Source organism: Microcebus murinus, chromosome 4 (genome assembly GCF_040939455.1).
Source record: "Microcebus murinus isolate Inina chromosome 4, M.murinus_Inina_mat1.0, whole genome shotgun sequence".
NCBI classification, from domain to species: Eukaryota; Metazoa; Chordata; class Mammalia; order Primates; family Cheirogaleidae; genus Microcebus; species Microcebus murinus.
In genome coordinates, this window is record NC_134107.1 from 99503061 (window position 1) to 99526877 (window position 23817).

The 23817-nt window shown below is 35.2% G+C and overlaps 1 protein-coding gene across 5 annotated transcripts in view; it reads left to right on the forward strand.

The window, feature by feature from the left end:
• Positions 1-20964, forward strand: part of TBCEL (tubulin folding cofactor E like) — a 70921-nt gene extending 49957 nt beyond the window's left edge. For all 5 annotated transcript variants that reach the window (XM_012773494.3, XM_012773498.2, XM_012773497.2 and 2 more), the window contains one exon: positions 16570-20964. In XM_012773494.3, coding sequence (XP_012628948.1) covers positions 16570-16888 — 319 coding nt within the window. In that variant the 3' untranslated portion in view covers positions 16889-20964. The remainder of the gene's footprint in view (positions 1-16569) is intronic.
• The last annotated feature ends 2853 nt before the right edge of the window (positions 20965-23817 follow it).

A 23817-nucleotide genomic window follows, 5' to 3' on the forward strand; every position in this document is an offset into this window, starting at 1 on the left:
GAATAGCTTTTCATTTGCTGCTTTGCCATCTTTAAAGCCTCATCAGTAAAATTAGTTATCGTGTTTTTTGCCCAGTTTTTGATTGGGTTGTTTGTTTCTTTACTGCTGAGTTTTGAGAGTTTTTGATAATAGTCTACTAGTCCTTTGTTGGATATTGGTTTGCAAATATTTTTTCTTAGTACTTAGCTTATCTCTTTGTTCTTTTTACATGACCATTTCATAGAATAAAAATTTTTAGTTTTAATGAAGCCCAACTTATCAAGTTTTCCTTTTATGAATTGTGCTTTCAGTGTTAAGAGTTCTGCCTAGCCATAGATCTTGAAGATTTTCTTGTTTTTTTTTTAAGTTTTATACTTTAAGTGCATAATTCATTTTGAATTAATTTTTGTGCAAGATTTGAGGTTTAGGTGGAGGTTCTTTTTTTTTTTTTTTTTTTTTGCCTGTAGTTATTTAGTTACTTCAGCATTGTTAGTTGAAAAGGCTGTTTTTTCCTCAGTGCATTGCTTTTGCGCCTTTTTCAAAAATCAAGAGGATATATTTGCATGAGTGTATTTCTGGGTTCTCTATCCTGTTCCATTTATCTATGTGTTATCACAGTCTTGATTACTATAGTTATATAGTAATCTTTAATTCATGTAAAATGACTCCTCCCACTTTATTCTTCAGGATTGCCCTAGCTATTTTAGGGCCTTTGCCTTTCCATATAAATTTTGGACTAAGCTTGTCTGTTTCTGTCTGCAAAAAACTTTGTTGGGGTTTTGATAGAAATTTTATTAAACCTATAGATCAGTTTGGACAAGGTTGACATTTTTTACTACATGGGATCTTCCAATGCATAAACATAATATGTCTTTCCATCTGGGTTGTCTTAGATTTCTTCCACTAGCATTTTGTAATTTTCAACTTACAAATCCTATGTGTCTTTTGTTAGGTTTACACCTTAGTACAGTCATGTGTTGCTTAATGACAGCGATACATTCTGAGAAATGAATCATTAGGTGATTTTGTCATGTGAACATCATAGAGTGTACTTACACAGATCTAGATGGTACAGCCTACTACATACTTAGGCTGTATGGTATAGCCTGCTGCTCCTAGCCTACAAACCTGTACTACATGTTAACTATACTGAATGCCGTAGGCTATTGTAACACAGTGGTATTTGTTTGTCTAAACATATCTAAACATAGAAAAGGTCAGTAAAGATACAATATAAAAGATCAAAAAAAATTGGTACACCTGTACAGGGCACTTACCATGAATGGACCTTGCAGGACTAGAAGTTGCTATGGGTGAGTCAGTGATGACTGAATGTGAAGGCCTAGGACATAATTGTACACTATTGTAGACTTTATAAACACTGTACACTTAGGGTACACTAAATTTACTTTAAACATAAAATAATTGTGCTATAATGGCTGCAACATCACTAGGTCATAGGAATTTTTCTGTTCCATTATAATCTTTTGGAACCACCTTCATATGAGGTTCATCTTTGACCAAAATGTCGTAATGTGGCACATGACTGTATTTCATGGCATTCGCAACTGTGGAAATTTTTATTTCTGCCTTTCTAATCAGTATGGCTTTTATTACTTTTTCTTGCCTTTTTGCATTAACTAGAACTACTAGTACTAAGTTGAATAAGAGTGGGCATCTAGTTTTGCTCCCAATTTTAGGGAAAAACATTCAGTCTTTTACTGCTAAATGTACTGTTAGCTTTTGTTTTTTTGTAGGTGTTCTTTATCAAGTTGAGGTAGTTATCCTGTATTTATAACCTCTATTTATAACTTGCTGAAAGTTTTGTTATAATTGGGTATCAGACTTTTTTCAAATGCTTTTTCTACATCAATTAATGTATGATTTTCCTTCGTTAGCTTGTTATTGATTGATTTTCAAATGATGAACTAGCCTTGCACACACAGAATAAATCCTGTTTAGTCATGGTGTATAATTATTTTTATGCATTGTTGGATTTAGTTTGCTAATATTTTGTTGAAGATATTTGTATTGAAGTTTATGAGGAATACTGGTGTGTACTGTTTTTTAAAAAACTATCTGTGTGCTTTTGATATCAGGGTAATACTAACTTCATATAATGGGTTGGGAAGTGTCTTTCTAGGAAAGACTGTATAAAACACAGTTAACTATTTAAAATTTGTTAACTATTTTTAACTTTATTAACTATTTAAAATTTATTTATTTTAAATTGTGGTAAAATGCACATAACAAAATTTACCCTCTTAACCATTTTTTTAAATTGTGGTCAAATAGACACATAAAATTTGTCATCTTAATAGCCATTTTTAAGTGTACAGTTTTACAATGTTAATAACTATATTCACACTGTTATGCAGCCAATCTCCAGAACTCTGCAAGATGAAAATCTTGCAAAATTGAAACTCGATACTATTAAACAACTCCCCATTCTCTCACTCCTTTGAAATTTCATATGAATTTTAAGATGATTTTTCCATTTTTGAAAAAGAAATGCCATTGGGATTTTGATAGGGATTGCACTGAGTTTGTGGATTGCTTTGGTTAGGATAGACATCTTAACAATATTAAGTATTCCAATGTATGAACATGCATATTGAACACCATAGTTTAGCCTCGCCTACCTTAAACATGCTCAGAACACTTACATTAGCCTACAGTTGAGCAGAATCATCTTGCAACACAGTGCACACTGTAGGGTGTCAGTAGTTTACCTTTGTGATGGCGTGGCTAACTGGGAACTGCGGTTCACTGCCACCTCCCAGAATCATGAGAGTTTCATACTGCATATCGCTAGCCTGGGAACATTAAAAATCCAAAGTATGATTTCTACTAAATGCGTATCGCTTTTGCACCATTATAAAGTCAAAAACATCCTGAGTCAAACCATCACATGTTGGGGACTGTTTGTAGTGCTATAAATTTCCCTCTCAGTGCTGCCTTAGTTTTTGCACATCCCACATGTTTTGATATGTTGTATTTTTATTTTTGTTTAACCCTATGTTTTTTGAAAATTATTTCATTTGAGTCTTCCTGTTTGGCTCGTGGGTTATTTGGAAGTTAAATTTTCAAGTGTTTGGGGATTTTTCTGTTATCTCTTATTATTTATACTTTGATTCTGTTATGGTCAGAGAACATACTCTGTGTAATATCAATTTTTAAAAATGTGTTAAAATTTATTTTATGGTCTGTCTTGGTGATTGTTCTATGGGTGCTTGCAAAAATATGTGTTCTGCTGTTGTTGTTTGGAATGTTCTATATATGTTAGTTGGATTCTGTTGATTGTTTTGTTCACATCTTCTCTGTGCTTGCTAATGTTCTGTCTAGTAGTTCTATCATTTGCTGAAAGAAGATGTAAGTAGTGTGGCTTCTTTTACTTAGTATAGTGCATTTGATATCCATCTTGCATGTATCACTAAATGAGATCCTTTGTACTACTTAGTCATATTCCTTTATGTAGATGTAACACAGTTAGTTTAGCCTCTTATCAGTTGAAGTACATTTGGGTTATTTTCATTTTTTTTGGCAGTTTAATAATAAAGCTGTGATAAACAGTTACCTGTAGGTTTCTGTGTGAATCTATATTCTTATTTCTCTTGGGTTAATTCCTAGGAATGCGAATCCTGAGTCATATGGGAAATGGCTTCCCCACCAGCAACATGTGAGAATTCCTTTTGATCCACATCCTCATCACACTTGGTATTTTTAGGGTTTTTTTTTAATGTGTATTTTTGTCTTTATTTTTAGCCATTCTAATATGTGCATAGTGGTATCTCATTGTGGTTTTAATTTTCATTTCCCTAGTGAGTGATGATGTTAAGCATCTCCTCATTAGCTTATTTGCTATCCACGTATCCTCTTTGGTGAAGTGTCTGTTCAAATTTTTAGCCTATTTTTGTATTGGGTTGTTTTCCTATTATTGAATTTTAAGAGTTCTTTATATATTCTGGATATATGTCTCTTATCAAATATGTGGTTTTTTCTTTTATGGATCATGCTTTTAGTATTATATTTAAGAAATCTGTTTTGTTTTTTTAGAGACAGGGTCTTGCTCTGTCACCCAGGCTGGAGTGCAGTGGCGTTAGCATCATCATAGCTCACTGTAGCTTGAAACTCACTGTAGCTTGAAACTCAAGTGATCCTACTGCCTCAGACTGCTGAGTAGCTGGGACTACAGTCCTGTACCACCACACAAATTTTTCTATTTTCTGTAGAGATGGGGTGTAGCTCTTGCTCAGGCTGGTCTCGAACTCCTGGCCTCAAGCAATCCTCCCACCTTAGTCTCCCAAGTGCTAGGATTACAGGTGGGATCCACCTGACCTGGCCTAAGAAATATTTAATCCAGGGTCACAGAAATTTTTCTGATATGTTTTCTAGACATTTTATAGTTTCATTTTGTAGTTTTATTTTACATTTAAGCCTATAATTAGTTCATTTTTGTGTATGGTCTAGGATATGGATTAAGTGTTTTATTTATGGCATATGGGTATCAGTTTAGCAGTATTCATTAATAAGATTGTCCTTTTTCTATTGAATTGATTTGACACCTTTGCTGAAAATCAAACAATCATATAGGTGGACTCTATTTCTGGATTCTCTCTTTTTGTCTATTAATCTATGCGTCTGTGTTTTTGCCAGTATCATAATGTCTTGATTACTGTAGCCTTATGGTAACTATTGAAATCAAGTAGTGTAGGTCCTCTAACTGATCTTTTTCAAAATTATTTTGGCAGTTCTAATTCCTTTGCCTTGACGTATCAATATTAGGATAAGCGTATTGACGTGTAGAAAAAAATTCTTCTGAGATTTTAATTGGTGTTCTTTTGAATCTATGGAACACTTTGGGCAGGGTTGACATCTTAATAATATCAAGACTTCCTGTCTGTGATCCCAGTGTGTCACACCATTTATTTAAATCTTTTATTTCTTTTAGGAAATGATCTTTTGTATTTTTCCACATACAGATTCTGCACATATTTTGTTACATTTTTACCTAAGGATTTTAAGGATTTCATGTATTTTGGTCCTGTTATGAATAGTACTATTTTTTAATTTTGATTTCAATTGTTCATTGCTAGGCAGAGCATTACAATTGATATTGACCGTGTATTCTGCAACCTTGCTAAACTTATTTAGTAGCTCTAGTAGAATTTTTTAGATTCTTTATAGACAATCATGTTGTTCGACTCAGCACAGTGTATGTCTTTTCTTTTCTTTTTTTTTTTTTTTTACCTTATTACACTGACTTGGACCTCCAGTATGTGTTGGAATCGGAGTAGTAAAAGCAGACATCTTTGCCTTGTTCCCTATTTAGGAAGAAATCATTCAGTCTTTTCACACTAAAAGTTGTGTTAACTATAGGTTTTTTGTTCATGGCCTTTATTAGATTGAGATTTCCTTCTGTTCCAACTTTACTGCAAGTTTTTATCATGAATGGGTGCTAAATTTAGTCAAATACTCTTTCTGCATCTCTTGAGAAGCTCATACCATTTTTCTTACTTAGTGTGTCAATACAGTGAATTATGTTAACTGAATTTTTGAATGTTTAACCAGCCTTGAATTCCCAAGATAAATCCCACTTGGTTATGATGTGTTATCTTTTTTATATATTGGTGAATTTGATTTGCTAATATTTTGTTAAGGATTTTTGTGTCTATGTTCATTAGGGATATTGTTCTGAAATTTTCTTTTCTTATAATGTCTTCGTCTTGCCTTGCTATCAGGGTAGTGCTGGCTTCATAAATGAGCTTGTGAATGATCTTTCTTCTTCTATTTTTAGAAGAGTTTATATAGAATAGTATTATTTTCTTTTAAGATATCTTGTAGAATTTATCAGTAAAGCCATCTGAGCCTGGTGTTTTCTTTGTTGGAGGTTTTAACTATGAATTAAATATATTTACTAGATAAAGCATGATTCAAGTTATCTGTTTTTTCTTGAGTGAGCTTCAGTAATTTATATCTTTAAAGGAATTTATCCATTTCCTCTTAGTTGTTGAATTTATGGACATACAGTTGTTCATAATATTCATGTATTGTAAGCCTTTAATGTCCATAGGCTCTGTAGTAATATCCCTTCTTTTAGTCCTGATATTGGCATCTTCTTTTCTTGATCAGTCTGGTTAAAGGATTATCAAATTTACTAAGCGTTGCAAAGATCCAGCTTTAGATTTTATGGGTTTTCTCTATTTTTCTTCTGCATTCAATTTTATTGATATCTGCTTGTATCTTTGTTAGTTTTTCCTTCTTGCTTTGGATTTAATTTGCTCATCATTTTCTAGTTTTTTAAGCTTCGATCATTGATTTGAGACCATTTTTCTTTTCTATTATAAGCATTTAATTCTAATTTCCTTTTTTTTTTTTTTTTTTTTTGAGACAGAGTCTCGCTTTGTTGCCCAGGCTAGAGTGAGTGCCGTGGCGTCAGCCTAGCTCACAGCAACCTCAAACTCCTGGGCTTGAGCGATCCTTCTGCCTCAGCCTCCCGAGTAGCTGGGACTACAGGCATGCGCCACCATGCCCGGCTAATTTTTTTTTATATATATCAGTTGGCCAATTAATTTATTTCTATTTATAGTAGAGACGGGGTCTCGCTCTTGCTCAGGCTGGTTTTTGAACTCCTGACCTTGAGCAATCCGCCCGCCTCGGCCTCCCAAGAGCTAGGATTACAGGCGTGAGCCACCGCGCCCGGCCTCTAATTTCCTTTTAAACATTATGTTAGCTATGTTCTATAATTTTGATATATTTTCATTGTCATTGAATTCAGAATATTTTCTAATTTCTCCTGTGACTTCCTCTTTGACTTATTTTCCAGATATTTGGGGATTTTCTAGTTATTTTTCTGTTAATGATATCTATTTAATTTTATTATGGTCAGAGAACATACTTTGTATTATTTCAGTTCTTTTAAACCTGTTGTGATATGTTTGAGGTATGTTTTGGCTTAGAGAATAGTCTACCTTGGTCAATATTGCACATACACTCAAAAAGTGTCTATTCTAATATTGTTGGTGTTTTTTATTTTCATTATATATTTATTTAAACATGTAATTAATGTAAATTATGAATGTAATATTTATTTATTTATTATTTCAGGATATTATGAGAGTACAAACATTTTGGTTACATTTTGTGTCTTTGCCTTACCCAAGTAAAGGTTTTAGAGGCATGCCCTTCCCCTCTACAATGCTCACCGCATCCATTAGTTGTGAGTTTACCCTCCCAACCCCCCTAATCCCTGGAGAATATTACTACCGTGTGAGCACCATAGTGTTGATCAGGCAGTGCCAATTTGATGGTGAATACAAGTGGAGCCTATTCTTCCGATCTTGTGATAACTCACTTCGGATAATGGACTCAAGCTTTCTCCAGGAAAATATGAGCTGCTAGATCATTGTCATTTCTTATAATTGAGTAATATTCCATTGTATACATATACCAAATTTTAATAATCCACTCATGAATCAATGGGCACTTGGGTTGTTTCCACATCCTTGCAATAGTGAATTGTGCTGCCATAAACATTCGGGCGCAGATATCTTTATTACAGAATGTCTTTTGCCCTTTTGGGTAGATGCCTAATAGTGCTATTGCTGGATCGAATGGTATTTCTATTTTTAGCTCTTTGAGATATCTCCAAATTCTTTTCCACAGAGGTTATACTAATTTGCAGTCCCACCAGCAGTGTAAGAGTGTTCCCCTCTCTCCACATGCTTGCTAGCATTTGTTGTTTTGGGATTTTTTGATAGAGACCAATCTCACTGGGATTAGGTGATATCTCATTGTGGTTTTAATTTGCATTTCTCTAATGATTAGAGATGTTGAGCATTTTTTTATATGTTTGCTGGCCATTATTCTGTCTTCTTTTGAAAAGTTTCTGTTCATTTCCTTGCCCATTTATTGATGGGGTTGTTTAATTTTTTTCTTGTTGATTTTTTAAAGTTCTAGATAGATTCTTGTTATCAGCCCTTTATCAGATGTATAGAGAGAAAATATTTTCTCCCACTCTGTAGGCTGTCTATTCGCTCTAATGATAGTTTCCTTGGCTGTGCAAAAGCTTTTTAATTTGATCAGATCCCATTTATTTAGTTTTGTTGGTGTGTTTTATAAGTGCCAGATCAAGTTGTTAGTGTTATTCAGGTCTTTTAAATCATTGACAATTTTCTATCTGCTTGTTTTATCAATTACTGAGAGAAGAATATTGCCATCTCAAACTATAATTGTGGATTTGTCTGTTTTTATCAACTTTTGCTTCATTATCTTTTGTGTATGTATCTGTTTTTAAATATATGCACATTTAGGATTGTTATGTCTTTCTGCTTGAGCTTTCCTCTCCCTGTCTAATGATCTTACAGTTGCCTCTCATCAGTTCCCCAGATTCCTGGTCTAGAACCAGCTCTTTTTTTTTGAGACAAAGTCTCACTCTGTTGCCTGGGCTAGAGTACTGTGGTGTCAGCCTAGCTCACAGCAACCTCAAACTCCTGAGCTCAAGCAATCCTCCTGGCCTCAGCCTCCTGAGTAGCTGGGACTACAGGCTCACACCACCATGCCCAGCTAAATTTTTTTCCTATTTTTTTTTAGTTCTTTGGCTAATTTCTTTCTGTTTATAGTAGAGACAGGATCTCACTCTTGCTCAGGCTGGTCTCGAACTCCTGAGCTCAAGCAATCTCCCACCTCAGCCTCCCAGAGTGCTAGGATTACAGGCGTGAGCCACCACGCCTGGCCTAGAACCAGCTATTTTAGCACATTGATTCCCACACAAAAAAATCAGAAACTTTTCCTAGGGGCCATAGTGTTTTATTATAAAAATGGAATAAATACTTTAAGTGTTATTTAAAGATAAGCATTAACAGAAAAACAAAATTTATTGACTTCTATTCATTTAATCTATGTTTTTAGACTTAAATTCTCAATGTTAAATTGTAACGAGAAGAACATCAACAATATATGTTTCACACAGCCTCAGAGTCAAAACTAGAGTGAGTTAAATACAATTCTCATGGCAATTAATGTGTTAATGGATTTCAGAGAACCTGTTCTACAATAATTACAGAGATAGTGGGGAACTAGTCCTAAGCAGCAGGTGATTTGCTTCAATTCCCTGTGGTGAACTATCTTTTTACTTCTTTTACCTAGACCCATTGCTCTAGAGAGGTAGCCCTGGGCAGTGGATCTGCAGCAGTGTTTTTCATTCTTATTTCATGCCCAGTCTCACATCACCCCAACTCTACCCTTGCGTCAGGCAATGAACCTGGCTGCAGTTCCTCTCCCTCCCATGGAGTACATTTACTCTCCTTTACCTTGTAGGACTTGAACTCCCGACTGCTACCACCTGGATCTTGATTTGGAACCCAGTGGTCTTGTGGTTTCAGTTCTATGATTTGTATTTCTGTTCATTTTTTGGCCCATGGAGATGCTTATAATTTTTGATCCTGGTCTATGTCTTCTTGGATTTTAACCTTTTTATATTTTATCCATTTTTACTGTGAGTTTGGACTGAAAGTACATTAAAATGTGAATGTACAGAGTCATTTTGACCAAAGTTCTAATCATATTGATAAATGTGGATTAAAATTATTGTTTTAGGCCGGGCGCGGTGGCTCACTCCTGTAATCCTAGCACTTTGGGAGGCCGAGGCGGGCGGATTGCTCAAGGTCAGGAGTTCGAAACCAGCCTGAGCGAGACCCCATCTCTACCAAAAATAGAAATTAATTGACCAACTAAAAATATATATACAAAAAATTAGCCGGGCATGGTGGCGCATGCCTGTAGTCCCAGCTACTCGGGAGGCTGAGGCAGTAGGATCGCTGAGCCCAGGAGATTGAGGTTGCTGTGAGCCAGGCTGACGCCATGGCACTCACTCTAGCCTGGGCAACAAGTGAGACTCTGTCTCAAAAAAAAAAAAATTATTGTTTTAGCTGCTGTATGGTGTTCTATCATATGAGTAGGTAACATTCTCCTTATCCATTAACTAGGTAATTTTGATAAGACTTGAATTTAAGAATAGTTGAGTTGAAACAAAAAGTTCTATGACTTAAGCCCCAATTATATGGAAAATACTAAGTTCAGTTCAAGATACTTTGCTATGTGTGAAAGGTGAGAATAATTAATTTTGGAGGTAGGTGAAATGCAGATGTTTGAGGAAGACATGTAGGTAACATATATGGCTTAAGCTAATGAAAAGAATGAGCTCTGTAATGGAAGATTATAAAGAAAAAAGAAAGCAGAATCCAGGAGTAAGTTTTTAGGACTATCCAAGTGTAGATGGTAAAAAGAGGAATGAGAACTCATAAAGAGAGATTGAAAGGGGTCATTTGAAACAGAGGGAGGAGAAGAAAATTTCTGTAATAGTATTCATTATTTCAGCAAACCACCAAGATAATGAGAACTAAAAACAAAAACAAAAATGAAAAAACAAAGAATAGTCTGAGAACAAGACCTCTGAGTTCTAATCTTCCCCCTTCCTTTCACTAGCTGTGAGGCTTTGGGTTAACAAACTGGGTCTCAATTTTTATATCTGCAAAGTATGTAATAAATGATTTCAAAGGTCTCCCTACCTCTAAAATCTCATTTTTATCTGTTTTAATATATAAAACTTTAGAAACTTTGAGAAAACTATTTCAATAGAGTGTAAAATCCCAGTGGTAGAATGTTAAGATGTTTCTTTAATGTGTTATGATATGATACCATATCAAAAGTGAGAGAAAGCGTACTATAGTAAAAGAGAGAGATTACAGCAATCAGAAGATGTTTAGAATATACTTTTTAATCCCTCTTAATGTCTTGGGAAACAAATTCAATGAATGTTTTTATTCTAGTTAAATTTTAGTCATTTGGTTCAACCAACTAAATCATCACAGGGATTTTTCATATTTTATTATATTTCTTGAAGAGAGAGCTGTATATATTTAGAGATTTATTTCAGAGTAACTTAGCTTTATAGAGAAAAGACTTTAGTTGATTCAATATGAGTCTGCATTTGAGGAATGATAAATTAACAACTGTTAGCTTACAGGCCACCCTGTGAACACACCTCTAGGCAGTTGTAAGGGATAAATAGAGCACCTTTGGGATACTTATGTTCTTATTGTGGTATTACACATCTCCAGAAAATGTAAATTCCTTCATTTTTCTCTAGGATGCTCCTTGAGATTGTAGGCTGCTGCTTTTATGGATTTGGAAGACATGATGTCCAAATGTGAAAGCTGTCTGCCACTGAAAAGCCCCTGATTCTAGGCATAGTTTTCCAGTTTCCTAAAAATTGTGTAAAATATGTACTGTTTGTATTATTTAGTTAGGATAGCTTATAAGGCCATTCGGAGCTGAGAATGAGTTAACCTTTTGCCTCTATCTTTGGGTTTTAGATTTTATGATAAATTTACCTTCAGACTAAGATTTATGGCAGGAACCTGTAGTCTTTCAAGTAATGTGCCAAATCTTCATTTATTCTGGAGCCGTAGACCTGTGACTGAATTGAGGAAATGCTCTCAGGTCTTGGGAATCAAGAGTGAGGATGGGCAATGCCTCCTAGAAAGAGACAATACCTCTCCTAAACATGACCACCATGCTACTAAAATCTCATCCTGTGTCACATTAGGTAGGTGTGCCGTGGACCAGGAGCCCTGGTGTGCGAAGGCTCGCTCCGTTGCACCAAGAGCAGAGCTAGCCTGGCTCCACTGCAGATGGCTCCATTCTCCATTCCTTTCTTTGTTAGTATCGCTTTCAGCCCTACTCTACCAGTAGCCTGATGTCTAACTGCTCGTGATTCAAAGGCCCTTAAAGTTGAAAGCAGCTTTTCTCTCAGTGGGTGTTTTTATTTAATAAGAAGGGGGAAAAGTAGCACAACACCAGTTTGCCTGTGGGTGGTGGTCTTCACAGGGTTGCAGCCAGCATTTGGTTTCCATTTATCACTCTTAGTTGCCCATGTGGTCACACTGGTCTTTATGCATTTGTAGTAAATTTTGTTTTGCCTATGATTGGTCATTTTTCTGTTAGGTCATGGTGGAATGGACCAAAGGACTTCTGAACACAAATACAGTATATATTAAATTTTAGCATTTGATTTTTATGATACATCCTTATCAATAATATCTTCCAAAGTAGGTTTATAGCCTTTTTTGCCTACTTCACCAGTAAGGCTTATAAATATTAAATACTTGTTAATAGCCAGATAAAGATACAGATTGGTAGAATATAAATTGAGATAATCAATTTTAAAGAATACTTAAGTCACCAGAAACCATTTATTAATACCTCTTAATACTGTGGTTTTGGGAAGACATTGGAACTGATGCTAAGAAAACACTCAAATAATACAAAGTATATGGTATAGTTCAGTTTGGGTGGACTTTTGAATAATGAATAAAATAACTAAGCTGGAAGACTTGGAAGAAATTAGTTTCTAAAATTTACATGATTTTGTAAAGTCATGATTTCTTACATTTACTGATTTTTCCTGATAAGGAAAAGATAATTGGGAAAATAAATGATACTTTAAAAAGCTAAGTGGGAAAGTAAAAGATAATTTAAAATTTAAAAAGATAAGTGAGAAAGTAAAAATATTGGGAGTAAATAGATTATCTTGAAATCATGATTTTTATTTATCTAACTTTTCAGGGAGCATATTCAGTGTCTGTAGTGAATCACAACTCTAAATACTCTTTCTTCTTTTATATTTAATAGTGAATATTTCTTAGAGTTCACATCCAAAATCTAACCTATATACAAAAGTCTGCTGGCATTACCAATAAATTAATACGTAAACACTGATTTAAAGATTTAAACAAGTGAAAAAAGGAGGTGCAGAAAATGGCAATAGTGATGGCACAAAATAAGGTTGGGAAGTTATGAAGGAACCAGATCATGATGGCCTCTTATATTCACTGTATTAGTTTTCTATTGCTGCTATAATAAATTACTATAAACTCAGAGGTTCAAAATAATACCTACTTAATATGTCACAGTTTCTTTGGGGGTCAGAAGTTTGGGCACTGTGACACAGTTGAGTTCTCTGCTTAGGGTCTCACAAGACCAAAATCAAGATGTCTGCAGGGCTGTTTTATTTATTGGAAGCTCTGGAGAAGAACTACATTGCAGGTTCACTCAGGATGGTGGCTGAATTCTATTCCTTCTTACACTTTTGATGTGGTCCCCTCCATCTTTGAGCCACCAATGGTATGTCAAGTTCTTGTACTTTGACTCCCTCTGACTTCTGCTACTAAATGGAGAAACTTCTCTGTTTCTGAGGGCTCATGTGATTAAATCAGGCCTATCTGGATATGGAGGCCAAAATTCTGTGTACCACAATCATGCTGAGGAGTTAGGACTTTATTCTTATGGATATTGTGTGATTTTAAGTAAAGGAGTGATGTCATCAAATTTGTATTTTATAACAATCACTTTGGCTACAGTGTAGACAAAGATTATCTTGGGGCTACTCTGAAGTCATGGAAAGCCATTATCTATTTTAAGAAGAAAGGGATTTCATACAGTGAATAAAGTGCTCCTAAAATCTTTGGAAGGGCTGGAGGAGCATCCCACTGCCTCTCTAGAATTGCCTCTAGAATAGTACCACAGAACTAGGCCACCAAGGGCACTGCTACCTCTGTCAGAATCAGGAAAAGGGAAGAGCAGCAAGTTGCTGTCCCTGGTGCTGATCACACCACCTTAGCTGTGATCTAGAGATCATTAGCCAGCTTCTTCCAGAGCTGTTGACTCGAGAACATACTGCTTAAACTGTGTTCTGGTCATTAGGAGGCCTCTACCCAAACAGTTCCCACACTTTGTCTTTTCGACCCTCTACCTCTCTCCCCAAGGCTGACTGTGATTGATAGAGTGTGAGAAATACATTTTTCAGCTTTCCAAGCTTTGAAGTACAGGCAGGCCTACCACGAGGAGATTGGAACAGATATTGAGAAAATTCATCTAGTTTATGCATCCACAGGAAACTGTGGCAATCTAAGTTATTAATGATAGTGGCTAAAACTTACAAGGCAAGTGGATAAGAGATATGCAGATAGATTCAAGAGATTCATTGGAAGAGAATTAGTTGGACATGGAAATTGAATAGGAGAAGTGGAGAGGAGAGGTGGGAGCAGAAAGAATATGCCTGATTGTCCAGTTTCTAGCTAGGATAATCTGGTAGTTTCTGTGCCATTTACTGAGATGTGAAAGACTGGAAGAGAACATGGTTGAGGAGTGGCAATTAATTGTTTCTGAATATGTTGGTTTTGAGAAAACTGTAGGATTTCACAGTGTCCCAATTTATAGATCATTTAATTTATAGATATACTTGCCCATTTATAGAAGGTAGGCTAATTTCTGAATGTAAGTCATAATTTTGTATACAAATATGTTTATGGTTAAGATTAATTCAGTTGGGTACAGTATCAAGTATAAATGAATTTAGAGGTCTATAATTATTATTATAAGTTTTAATTTTATATTTAAATTGATTCAAGGCTTACCACTAGTTCTTTAATCTCATTGTTGAACAGTGTTTTTTTGCTTTTTGATTTCTCAAAAGGACTCATGGGTACTCTACTCTTTAAGCTCCTTCTTGTTGTGAAATATCTACTTGTTAAATTTATTTCTGAACAAAACTTGGTGTCTTAGTTCATTTTGTATTGCTATAACAGAATACCACAGACTCAGTAATTTATAAAGAAAAGAAATTCATTTCTCACAGTTCTGCATGCTAGGAAATACAATATCAACTTGCCAGCATCTGAATAGGGCCTCTGAATTTCCTGCTGCATCATCCCGTGGCAGAAGGCAGGAGGGTGAGAAAGCACAAGAAAGCAAGAGAGGACCAAACTCTTTCATCAGGAACCCACTCCCATGAAAACTAACCCACTCCCTTTAGGCACCTCTTAAAGATCCTTCTTCTCAACATTATTGCATTGCAGATTAAGTTTTAAACCCATGAGTTTCGAGGGGCACATTCAAACCATAGCATTTGGCTAGGTATAATGCTCTTGGGGCATCCTTTCTAATTTATTTATTTGGTCAGTAATAGTGTTGTTTTGTTCCTCAGTAGTGTTGTTTGTTTCAGTAGCTCTGCAATCTCTATTTTCATCTCATTCTATGGTTTACAATTTGTCTTTGAGCTCTCGTTTTTTTATTCATGTACTTATTAATTTCTAGATTTTTGAGTCTTTGCGGGGCATTTTCTTTTCCTTTACTTATGTTTTCCTTCAGGTTGAGTTCTTCCTCTGCCTTTTACTTATTTATGTGTTCCTTTCCTTTACTTTTTTTGCTTTGGTGTGTGCTTACTGCCATGTGCTTAGTTGTGTCTTGTCTTCTTGCTTATGCTTGAAAGTGGGTACCGCTCTCCATACCATCTCTTTGCTGAAACACAGTATGAATAAACTCTCTTTGACCCCTTTGCCATTGTTGCTTTTGTCACTCCTATGCAAAGTTTGAGAGCTAGGGTATTACAATTCTGCTTTTCTGTAGTCTGAAGGGAAAATATCTCTGGAGTTGGGTTCAGTTCTTATTTGACCACCTGGGTTCTGCTGTCTTATCTGAGATTTTGTTAAATTATCATAACCTAGCCTCACTTATTTGAAGTTATATACTAGATGGGGTGGGGAAAAGATACCCCTTAGACTTTGAATCATTTCATATTTTTAGTTTGGAGCTTTAGAAAATTTCAAGTCCTGGGAATTTTGTTTTTTATTTATGTGGGCTTTTTTGTTCCGCTTTGTTTTGTTTTGTTTGCCTTTGCTAAAATCCTGACATCCTGGCAGTGGGATATAGAGGCTTCTGGTCCCCAGGGGTTTTCTTCAACATTGTCTTCCTTAAACCAAGTTTTTCCTCAACCCAGCTGACTCATTACTTCCTGGGTCCACTTTTGTCTAAATTAGGAAGTACTGTTAGTATGCTCAGGATTTTGTCCTTACCTTCTTTCTCCATGATGGTTTCTAGGGATTGGGTTAGGATTTTTGCTTAATTGAACCACATAGTACAGAGCTTTTGGTTCCCTTTAAACGGTTATGGCAACGAGGTTGTGCCCTCTCTTCTTTTGTTAGTTGCTGCTGGTGACCACTGAAAGAGCTAGGTTAATTGCTAACATACAACTACATGTTTTTGTTTATAAGTTATGGATTCTCCAGGCCTCAGAAACTGCTGGCCTCCTTCCATCTTGCATCTGTTCCCAAGGGACATGCGCTTAGATATCTGTCTGTCTTGAACGCTGCCCAAGAAAGCAAGTTCTACAGAGAGATTGGGCTTCTTTCTAATACCTTTGTAGTGTCTACTTTTCTAGGTTCCACTTTTCTTTCTAAGTCCATTCTTATGATTAATGACTAATAGCAGACCTGACGACCATCTTTAGAAAAAATACTTCCCCTAAGTACCGTGACGTGGTTTTACTGTGGCCTCAACAGGGCAACTGTATTAGGGCACAGAATCCACAAGAGTCATCTGATTGGTAGATAGATAGATAGATGTGATATTAGAATAAGATATTAGAAAGATGTTGAGGGTCTCATGTAGTTTACCTGTGGTTTGAAGAAGTCCATAGTTTATGTGCTAGTAGTTTAAGCTGATACTGTTTTTTTTTTTTTATCCTTCTAGGTATCATGAACTGATCACAAAATACGGGAAGTTGGCGCCTTTGGCAGAAGTGGACCTAAGACCCCAGAGCAGTGCAAAAGTAGAAGTCCACTTTAACGATCAGGTGGAAGAAATGAGCATTCGTCTGGACCAAACAGTTGCAGAACTAAAGAAACAATTAAAAACTCTAGTGCAATTACCAACAAGCAACATGCTTCTCTACTATTTTGACCATGAAGCACCCTTTGGCCCAGAGGAAATGAAGTACAGCTCTCGGGCATTGCATTCCTTTGGCATTAGAGATGGAGATAAAATTTATGTGGAATCCAAAACAAAATAACCTCTACCAGCCTTGTAAAAACATACAAATAAGGACTTCTTGCAGGGCGTTTGTTTCCAATGTGGTTTTCTTTAGGAGGGAGACGATTGTTTTTATTTGTTTTGTTTTGTTCTGTTTAGGTTTTGGAGGGGTTTTATATGTTTTTTCCCCTAGAATGGACAGGGGACCATTTTTGGTATTTTCTACCATAGATTTCTTCAGCGCAGCCAGCAGAATTGGCCACATCTCCAGTCCATGTGCCCTCTCTAAGGAAAGATGACAGCGAAATCACCGACTTCTTACTGTGTTCACTGGGGTTTGCCTGCCACTTGGTTATCATTACCATTTATTACACTTGTGAAGATAGCATGAACAGAAGCCCCTCAGAAGGGTATCTTACAGCATTTAAATCAGGAAGCAAGGAATCTTCACAGGAAGGGCCAGCACTTCTCTCTCCCGGTTCTTCCTTTATCTCCCCTCTCCCTCCTCTCCTTTTCTGGTTCAGTTTTGCATTTTGACCTGCATCTGCACATGTTTACCCAATAGTTTTATTCGTTTATAATTAACTTCTTATTTCTCAACTTGGGTGATTTTTTTTTTCTGGTTCTCATTTCTCCCTTTTGAAATAATTTAAAGTGTTTTAAGCATTTTTCAACATGTTTCTGATCTCAGGTACTCAGTAAGAACCTATTAGAATCTTGAAAGAGGAATAGATGGGAAATTAAAACTCCAGGAAAACTTGGTGTTATTCTGGAAGCACAGGCAGAGTAGTCTGTTTTCTTTGTATGTTACTAACTCACTTGTAATGTCCCTCATACATTATATCAGAGATTACTTCCATAACATGAAATATGTCAGAGTCCAGAGTTCTTTTATTTTTGCTTATTGAATGTATTTCCTCATATCTTTCTTTTTCATTACTTTTAACTATTGGGAATAGAGGCCTGACTTTATAAAGAATCCAACAGAATACTGGATGTGTGTACCAGGAGAGCTGCGAATTAGCTAATAAACTATCTGTGGTGTGTGTGAGGGAATGAAGTGGGATATGTGGGGGAAGGAGCTTTATGACTTTTCTGCCTGTGTCATCCGTTTGAAGCCCTTGCTCTTGCACTTTGCATTAAAAGAGGGAAACTTTAATCAAAGGGAGCTTTGATTCCCAGATATTCCCTGGGAATTTGTGATGTCATAATTGAGCATTTTTTTTGTTTGTTTTACATTTCAATTCAGTTGCTCCTATAGAAGAAACTCTGCCTAATCTATGAGTAAAGTATAAGTGTCAAAACTTCAGAATGGCCTCCAATTCATATTTTTTGCAGAAGCGCATTTAAAGCACTTTTCTTTAAAATTAGTTCTTTACCTGCTCTAAAATCTTTTTGTGTGTTAATCAGATGTCATCCCTTTCTTTAATATGTATCTTTCTTGGTCCACCATGTTTACAGATGGGAGACTTGAGAAATACTTACCATAACTGGAGCACAAGTTGTGCAAGTGAAGTGTTTTTCAAAGAATGCAATTATTATCTGATTGCATTTTACCTTTTGACCTTTGCTACATGATTCCACCCCTCCTACAAATTTAATTTTTTTACGAAATTTTTAGATGATTCTTGTAAATTCTTTATGTATGGGGTGTTGTGTTTATTATTGCTACTTTTAAAATTTTCCTATGCCATGCGGCAGATGTTTATTCTCTTAATGCACTTCAGGTTCAGGATCTGTAAAGCCTTTGACCCAGGCCTACTGAGTCAACTCTACAGTCAATATAACATTAAAGGTGGAAACCAAAGGGTTTGAGAAAGATGAATGAGGCCTACGCTCCTTCTGCTGCAGACTTAATCTTTCAAAATCATAAAAATGAGCAATGGAGATCCAGGCTGGGCATAGACAAGAATAATTATTTTGTGAACACATTTTCCTGACAGATTTTTGGAAGTAGGAAAAAAGTGTGGCAACAATGTCATGAAGATTAAAACTGTGGGCGCTTTGTGTATGTACGCATGAGTGCAGACGAGTTTGAGAGAGAAACAGTGTAATTGAGCCTGTTGCTTTTGTCAGCCTGGGAAACAGATGCACTCTTTATTTTTTGAAGTTGTATGACCCTGAACTGTCCCACAGCAGAAGGCAGAGCAAACACTTATGTTATGCTTTAATCATAAGTGGAATGGTCACAATTAATAAGATATTTTATATATAACAAAGTTTTATGAAATGCTTTTTTACTATTAGAGACTTGTTTCTTCTGTTATTACAGAACACAGTGTTTATCAACTGCAGGCATAATTCTTTTATTATACAGTTGCATGTAAAGGGAACTTCTCATTTAATTCAGCAGATGTTGATATTTTTAGGACATTGTAATTGATGGTTTTAATAATTGCTGAATAATTTTTGATTAAGAAAATAATACAATTACTGGTCTTTTAGAGTTACAAAACAGAAGTAAACAAGAAAAGCTATTTGAGCATGTGTACTTATAGATTCATTGGGGTGGCTGAGTAAAGATGCTGCTTTTGAAATAAAATTGGTGCTGCATAGACAGTTGTAACCAAAATTATTTTTATAACAGGCCTAAAAGAAGGAGAGAAGAGACCGTGGACCTTTGAGTCTGCCAGTTATGCATAATTGATTGTCTGCAGCTTATCTGTGCTTTAATACTGACTTCGTTCAGATTCAGTAAGAGCATATTATTGACATTTATGAGGCAAAATGCTGTCATAGCCAGTATTACAGATATGTTGCTACAGGCACAGTGTATAGAACATATCTTCTCTAAAATAGAAGTTCTTCCCCATTATGAAAAAGGAAAAAGAAAGCCAAATCAAAACCGAGGGATCCTTTCTATATGTGGGTGCATAGCTGCTAAAGCCACAGTAGAAATCAATTTTTGAATTTGGATTGTTGAAATATCCCACATTGCTATAAGAAAAAAAAAGTCCAGAGTCATATGTCTTTTTTTACTTAAAAGTTTCTGTTGTTTCTGCAACCTTTTGCCACCATTGCCATAAATACCTAAGAAAGCAGCAGATAGTATACGCCCCTTGTGTTTTAAAACCTTTTGGTGAAAATTAAGCCCAAAACATAACTTGAGCTATGTGTAACAGGGCTGAATGCTACAATGCTATGTCTTAAGACAAATTTTATCTTCTTCTAAAAAAGTCAAAAATTCAGTTCTAACCAGATGTTTCAGCTATGTTGCTAAACCAGCAGTGTTAGGAGCGGAGAACACTTGTTGCATAAAGAGCTGCTTACCATATGAGGCAGGCTGCTGATAGCTTTTCACTAATGCACGTGTGAGTGTGGCTCGCTACATGGGAAGCGCTAGGCTCGGGGCCAGATAAAACATGAATACAGAATACTAGATTGTTCTAAGTAATGTCATTTCCATTTATGAATTTGATTTTTCCCTTCATTTCATGTTAGATTGAAAATGCAAACAAACTGCTTTCAAGAACACCCAGAAGCTATCTGTGTTACCAGAAGTGTTGTGAACACTCTACAATTTTTCATAGGTGCTTCCTTAAAATATATGTCCATTGTAGTGATGGAGAGAGACTGGACTCTCTCAGGCTCTTTACTTGCCAGTTGTCTCCTGCAGTTAATGGAAATATATATTTTATTTTAGAATATAATTTAAACATGAAGGTCTATTCTTTGCACTTTTTATTAATATATATATAGACAGAGATATCTTTAAAAAAATTAAAAATCCAAGTCCATTTTGTCTTTGTGTTCTGATTTTTTTTCTTGAGTGTGGGGTCAAGGTATATCTTTATTCTTATATAGCTAAAAGTGTACATCATGTCTATGGTTTATTTCTCTCTAGAATTGGCCTAAACTAGCGAGAGTCTGACCATTTTAAATTCCAAATTTAATTGAAATTTTGCCAAAGTTGAAAACTGCAAAACAAAGGTTCATAGGAAATGTGCACTGCTTTCCTGTTAGCAAAATTTTATATTCCTGATATGCTGTCTATACTCCTATTTTATCCTTTGAGGATAAAACCTCTCTTTTGATTTACTTGGCATCACTTTTTTGAGTAATTGAAAAATCTTATTTTGGTGAAATAAAAGTTTACCAGTTCTTATTTAAGGGCTACTTTTTTCGTTTGAAAACTAATTTTCTAGAAGTATTAGCATTTGGGACATTTGAACCCTACCTGCTTATCAATAATTTCTTGATAAGCTGTATTAAATTAACCTTGTACCAAGAATTGAGATCCAAGGACTGTACTTTATTTCTGTATTTAAGAGACAGAGTCCATTAACCTCTCTCTTAATGCTTCATAAGTGCATAGGTATCATGATATGTTTAAATTTGAGATTATTTCTACCTCCTATTGAAGTTTCAAAGAATTGTAATTTTAACCTCTGTGCTAAATTTTATTTAATTACTACTTACTTAGTACTAAGTACTCAGTACTATTTAATTACTACTTAATTAGTACTCAGTACTTTGCCCTGAGTACTTGCAAGATAGACATATATCAAGATATCCAGTATCTGTTGGACTGAAAAATACTGTGACTTTTTGTAGTTAATAGAATGCATATAAAACAAGAAGATTGACTTTTGAAGTCACAGTTCTCTTTCCAACAAAGTTTTCCAACTCTCTTTTTGGAAAAGAAGTTCCCATTTGGTCTTTACAACAATCCTATATGTCAGCACTATTATCTCCATTTTCTTACTAATAAGGAAAATGATGCACAAGTAGGTTAAGTAACACTAAAAGTCACATGGCTGGTAAATGAACAAGGTGGGTTTCAAACTCAAGCCATTTGGCTGCAGAATGCATCCACTTGGCAGCTGTGCTATAGTGCTTGCTAAGGTTCTTCATACCTGCCCCTCAGCACACACTTTTATTGTTAGTCTTTATTTTCATTACAACACTAAAATGAGATGTTCCTTGATATCCATTTACTAAACTGATTCACTGTGTAACAGAATCACTGACGTATCTTATAGCCTTATAGTTATCTATGATGGCCTGCAAGATCTAGATCTACCAAAAAAATTGCAGTGCAATTTCAGTTTGTCAAATCTTTTAGACTTTTCATCTTTGAATGCTTCTTAGTCACTCTAAGTAATACAATTATGGTGTTAAATAAGAACGAGATAGGGGAAGCAGACAAAGAATACAGAATGAAGAGAGAAAAATGTTTTCTGAAATGTTGGATACATTTAAGGGCAGGTGTGATAATTACTCCACTGTTAGGGAATACAACTAGGACAGCTTGAACTGTCTTGGTTGTGTTAAAAAATTTTTGTTTGCTTTAAATTTCAATTTGCTTACATAAAGATGTCTTTAAAAACCATTTAAGTTTAATTTGTAAGTAGCTAACATTCACATGGTTCATAAATGAAACATAAAGAAGGTATGCATTGGAAAGTCCCCTTCTAATGCCTGTACTCTATTTTTTGTTTCTTGTGTATCCTTCCAGAGTTTACATAAATAATAGCAAACAAGAATATATATTCTGCTCCTCCCCCTTTCATACAGCAAAATTAACATACACCTTGTCTAAAGTGTATCTTGGAACTGTATCAGAGAAAATCCACTTACCATTTGTAGTATTACTTTTGTAGATGTACTATAATTTATTTAACCAATACCCTATTCATTGACATTGAGTTTTTTCTCTTCTCTCTTAATCTCCCTTTTTTTTTTTTCACTCTTCTTAATTTCCTACAGTAAACAGCATATGTTCTTTTACATATTTGAAATATATCTGTAGAATACCTTCCTGGAAGTGAGGTTGCTGGATTAAAAGGTCAAAGTGTTTGTAATTTTGGTAGATATTACCAAATTGTTCTCCATTGAGGTTTTATAAAACAAACATTTTTTTTCTGGTTCTATTATTTGTCACATCCATGCAAAGTGAAAAACTTTACTGATCTTGAGCTTGGTATTATGATTCCTGGTTAGTGCAACCAAGATAGCATTCCTCCCAATTAGTAATGCAAACGTAGGCACTCGAATTCAACACATTAAAGATTTCGTGAGCCATAAATACCGTCTATCTTTCCTCTAGAACCTGTAACTTTTAATCATTGGTAAGTGATATTTCACTTCTGCAGCAGAAGGTATGTATGGATTATTTATCCTTACCAATGTGTGAGCATTTGTTTCAGCTGAGTGCCCTTGAAAAGTGATGGATTAATTATCCTGAAATGCTGTGCTTATTGTCTAGAGTAAGGTTTAATCAGGGCTGGTTCTTGCCTACCAGTAAGATGTCTTCTAGAAGAACTACTTCATTCTCTTTGGTGAATAAGGAATATAATATGTCTGTCCCCCTCCTTTTATACCCCAACTTTATTGCTAATATGCTAAAGGAACGTTAATAGACCCAGGCCAATTTGAGTTTTTCGGTTATGTCAGTCCACTTGGAATTAGCTATTACAAACTCGTTGGCTAAAAGGCATTTCAGTTGCTTTCAGAAAATATCTTAGATTATTTGTTCAAATTTTCAGACTTGAACATCTTTTATTATTGAGCTCTTAGGTCTAGAAAATATTGCTAGTTAGTTAATAAACATTAAGTGTCATTCAGTTTGGTTTTCAAAGAGCCAATGCCATGTTTCTCATAAGTAAGCCATGATTATTAGCATTAGCCCAAACCCAGAGTCTAAAATGAGTAAGGCCAGCACAAAAAGAAATATAACTAACCGGCAAATAATAATTCTTTAAAAAGACGAACTCTAGAGCATTTATTCTACAATTTGAACTCCTGATGCAGCTTGTAATTAAGTATTTATTATCATTACACTAATAAATAGGAACATTTTTAGAAATAGCTCATCATGTTTTAAAAAAAAATCTGTTTTCAAGAATGAAAAACTAATAAGACTATATGAACATCCCATTTTATGAAAGTTGACCCAATGTCCAAGAATGAAGATTCTAATGCAGTAAGAGAGGCGAATTTCCATACGTAGGGCTCTTGAACATATTT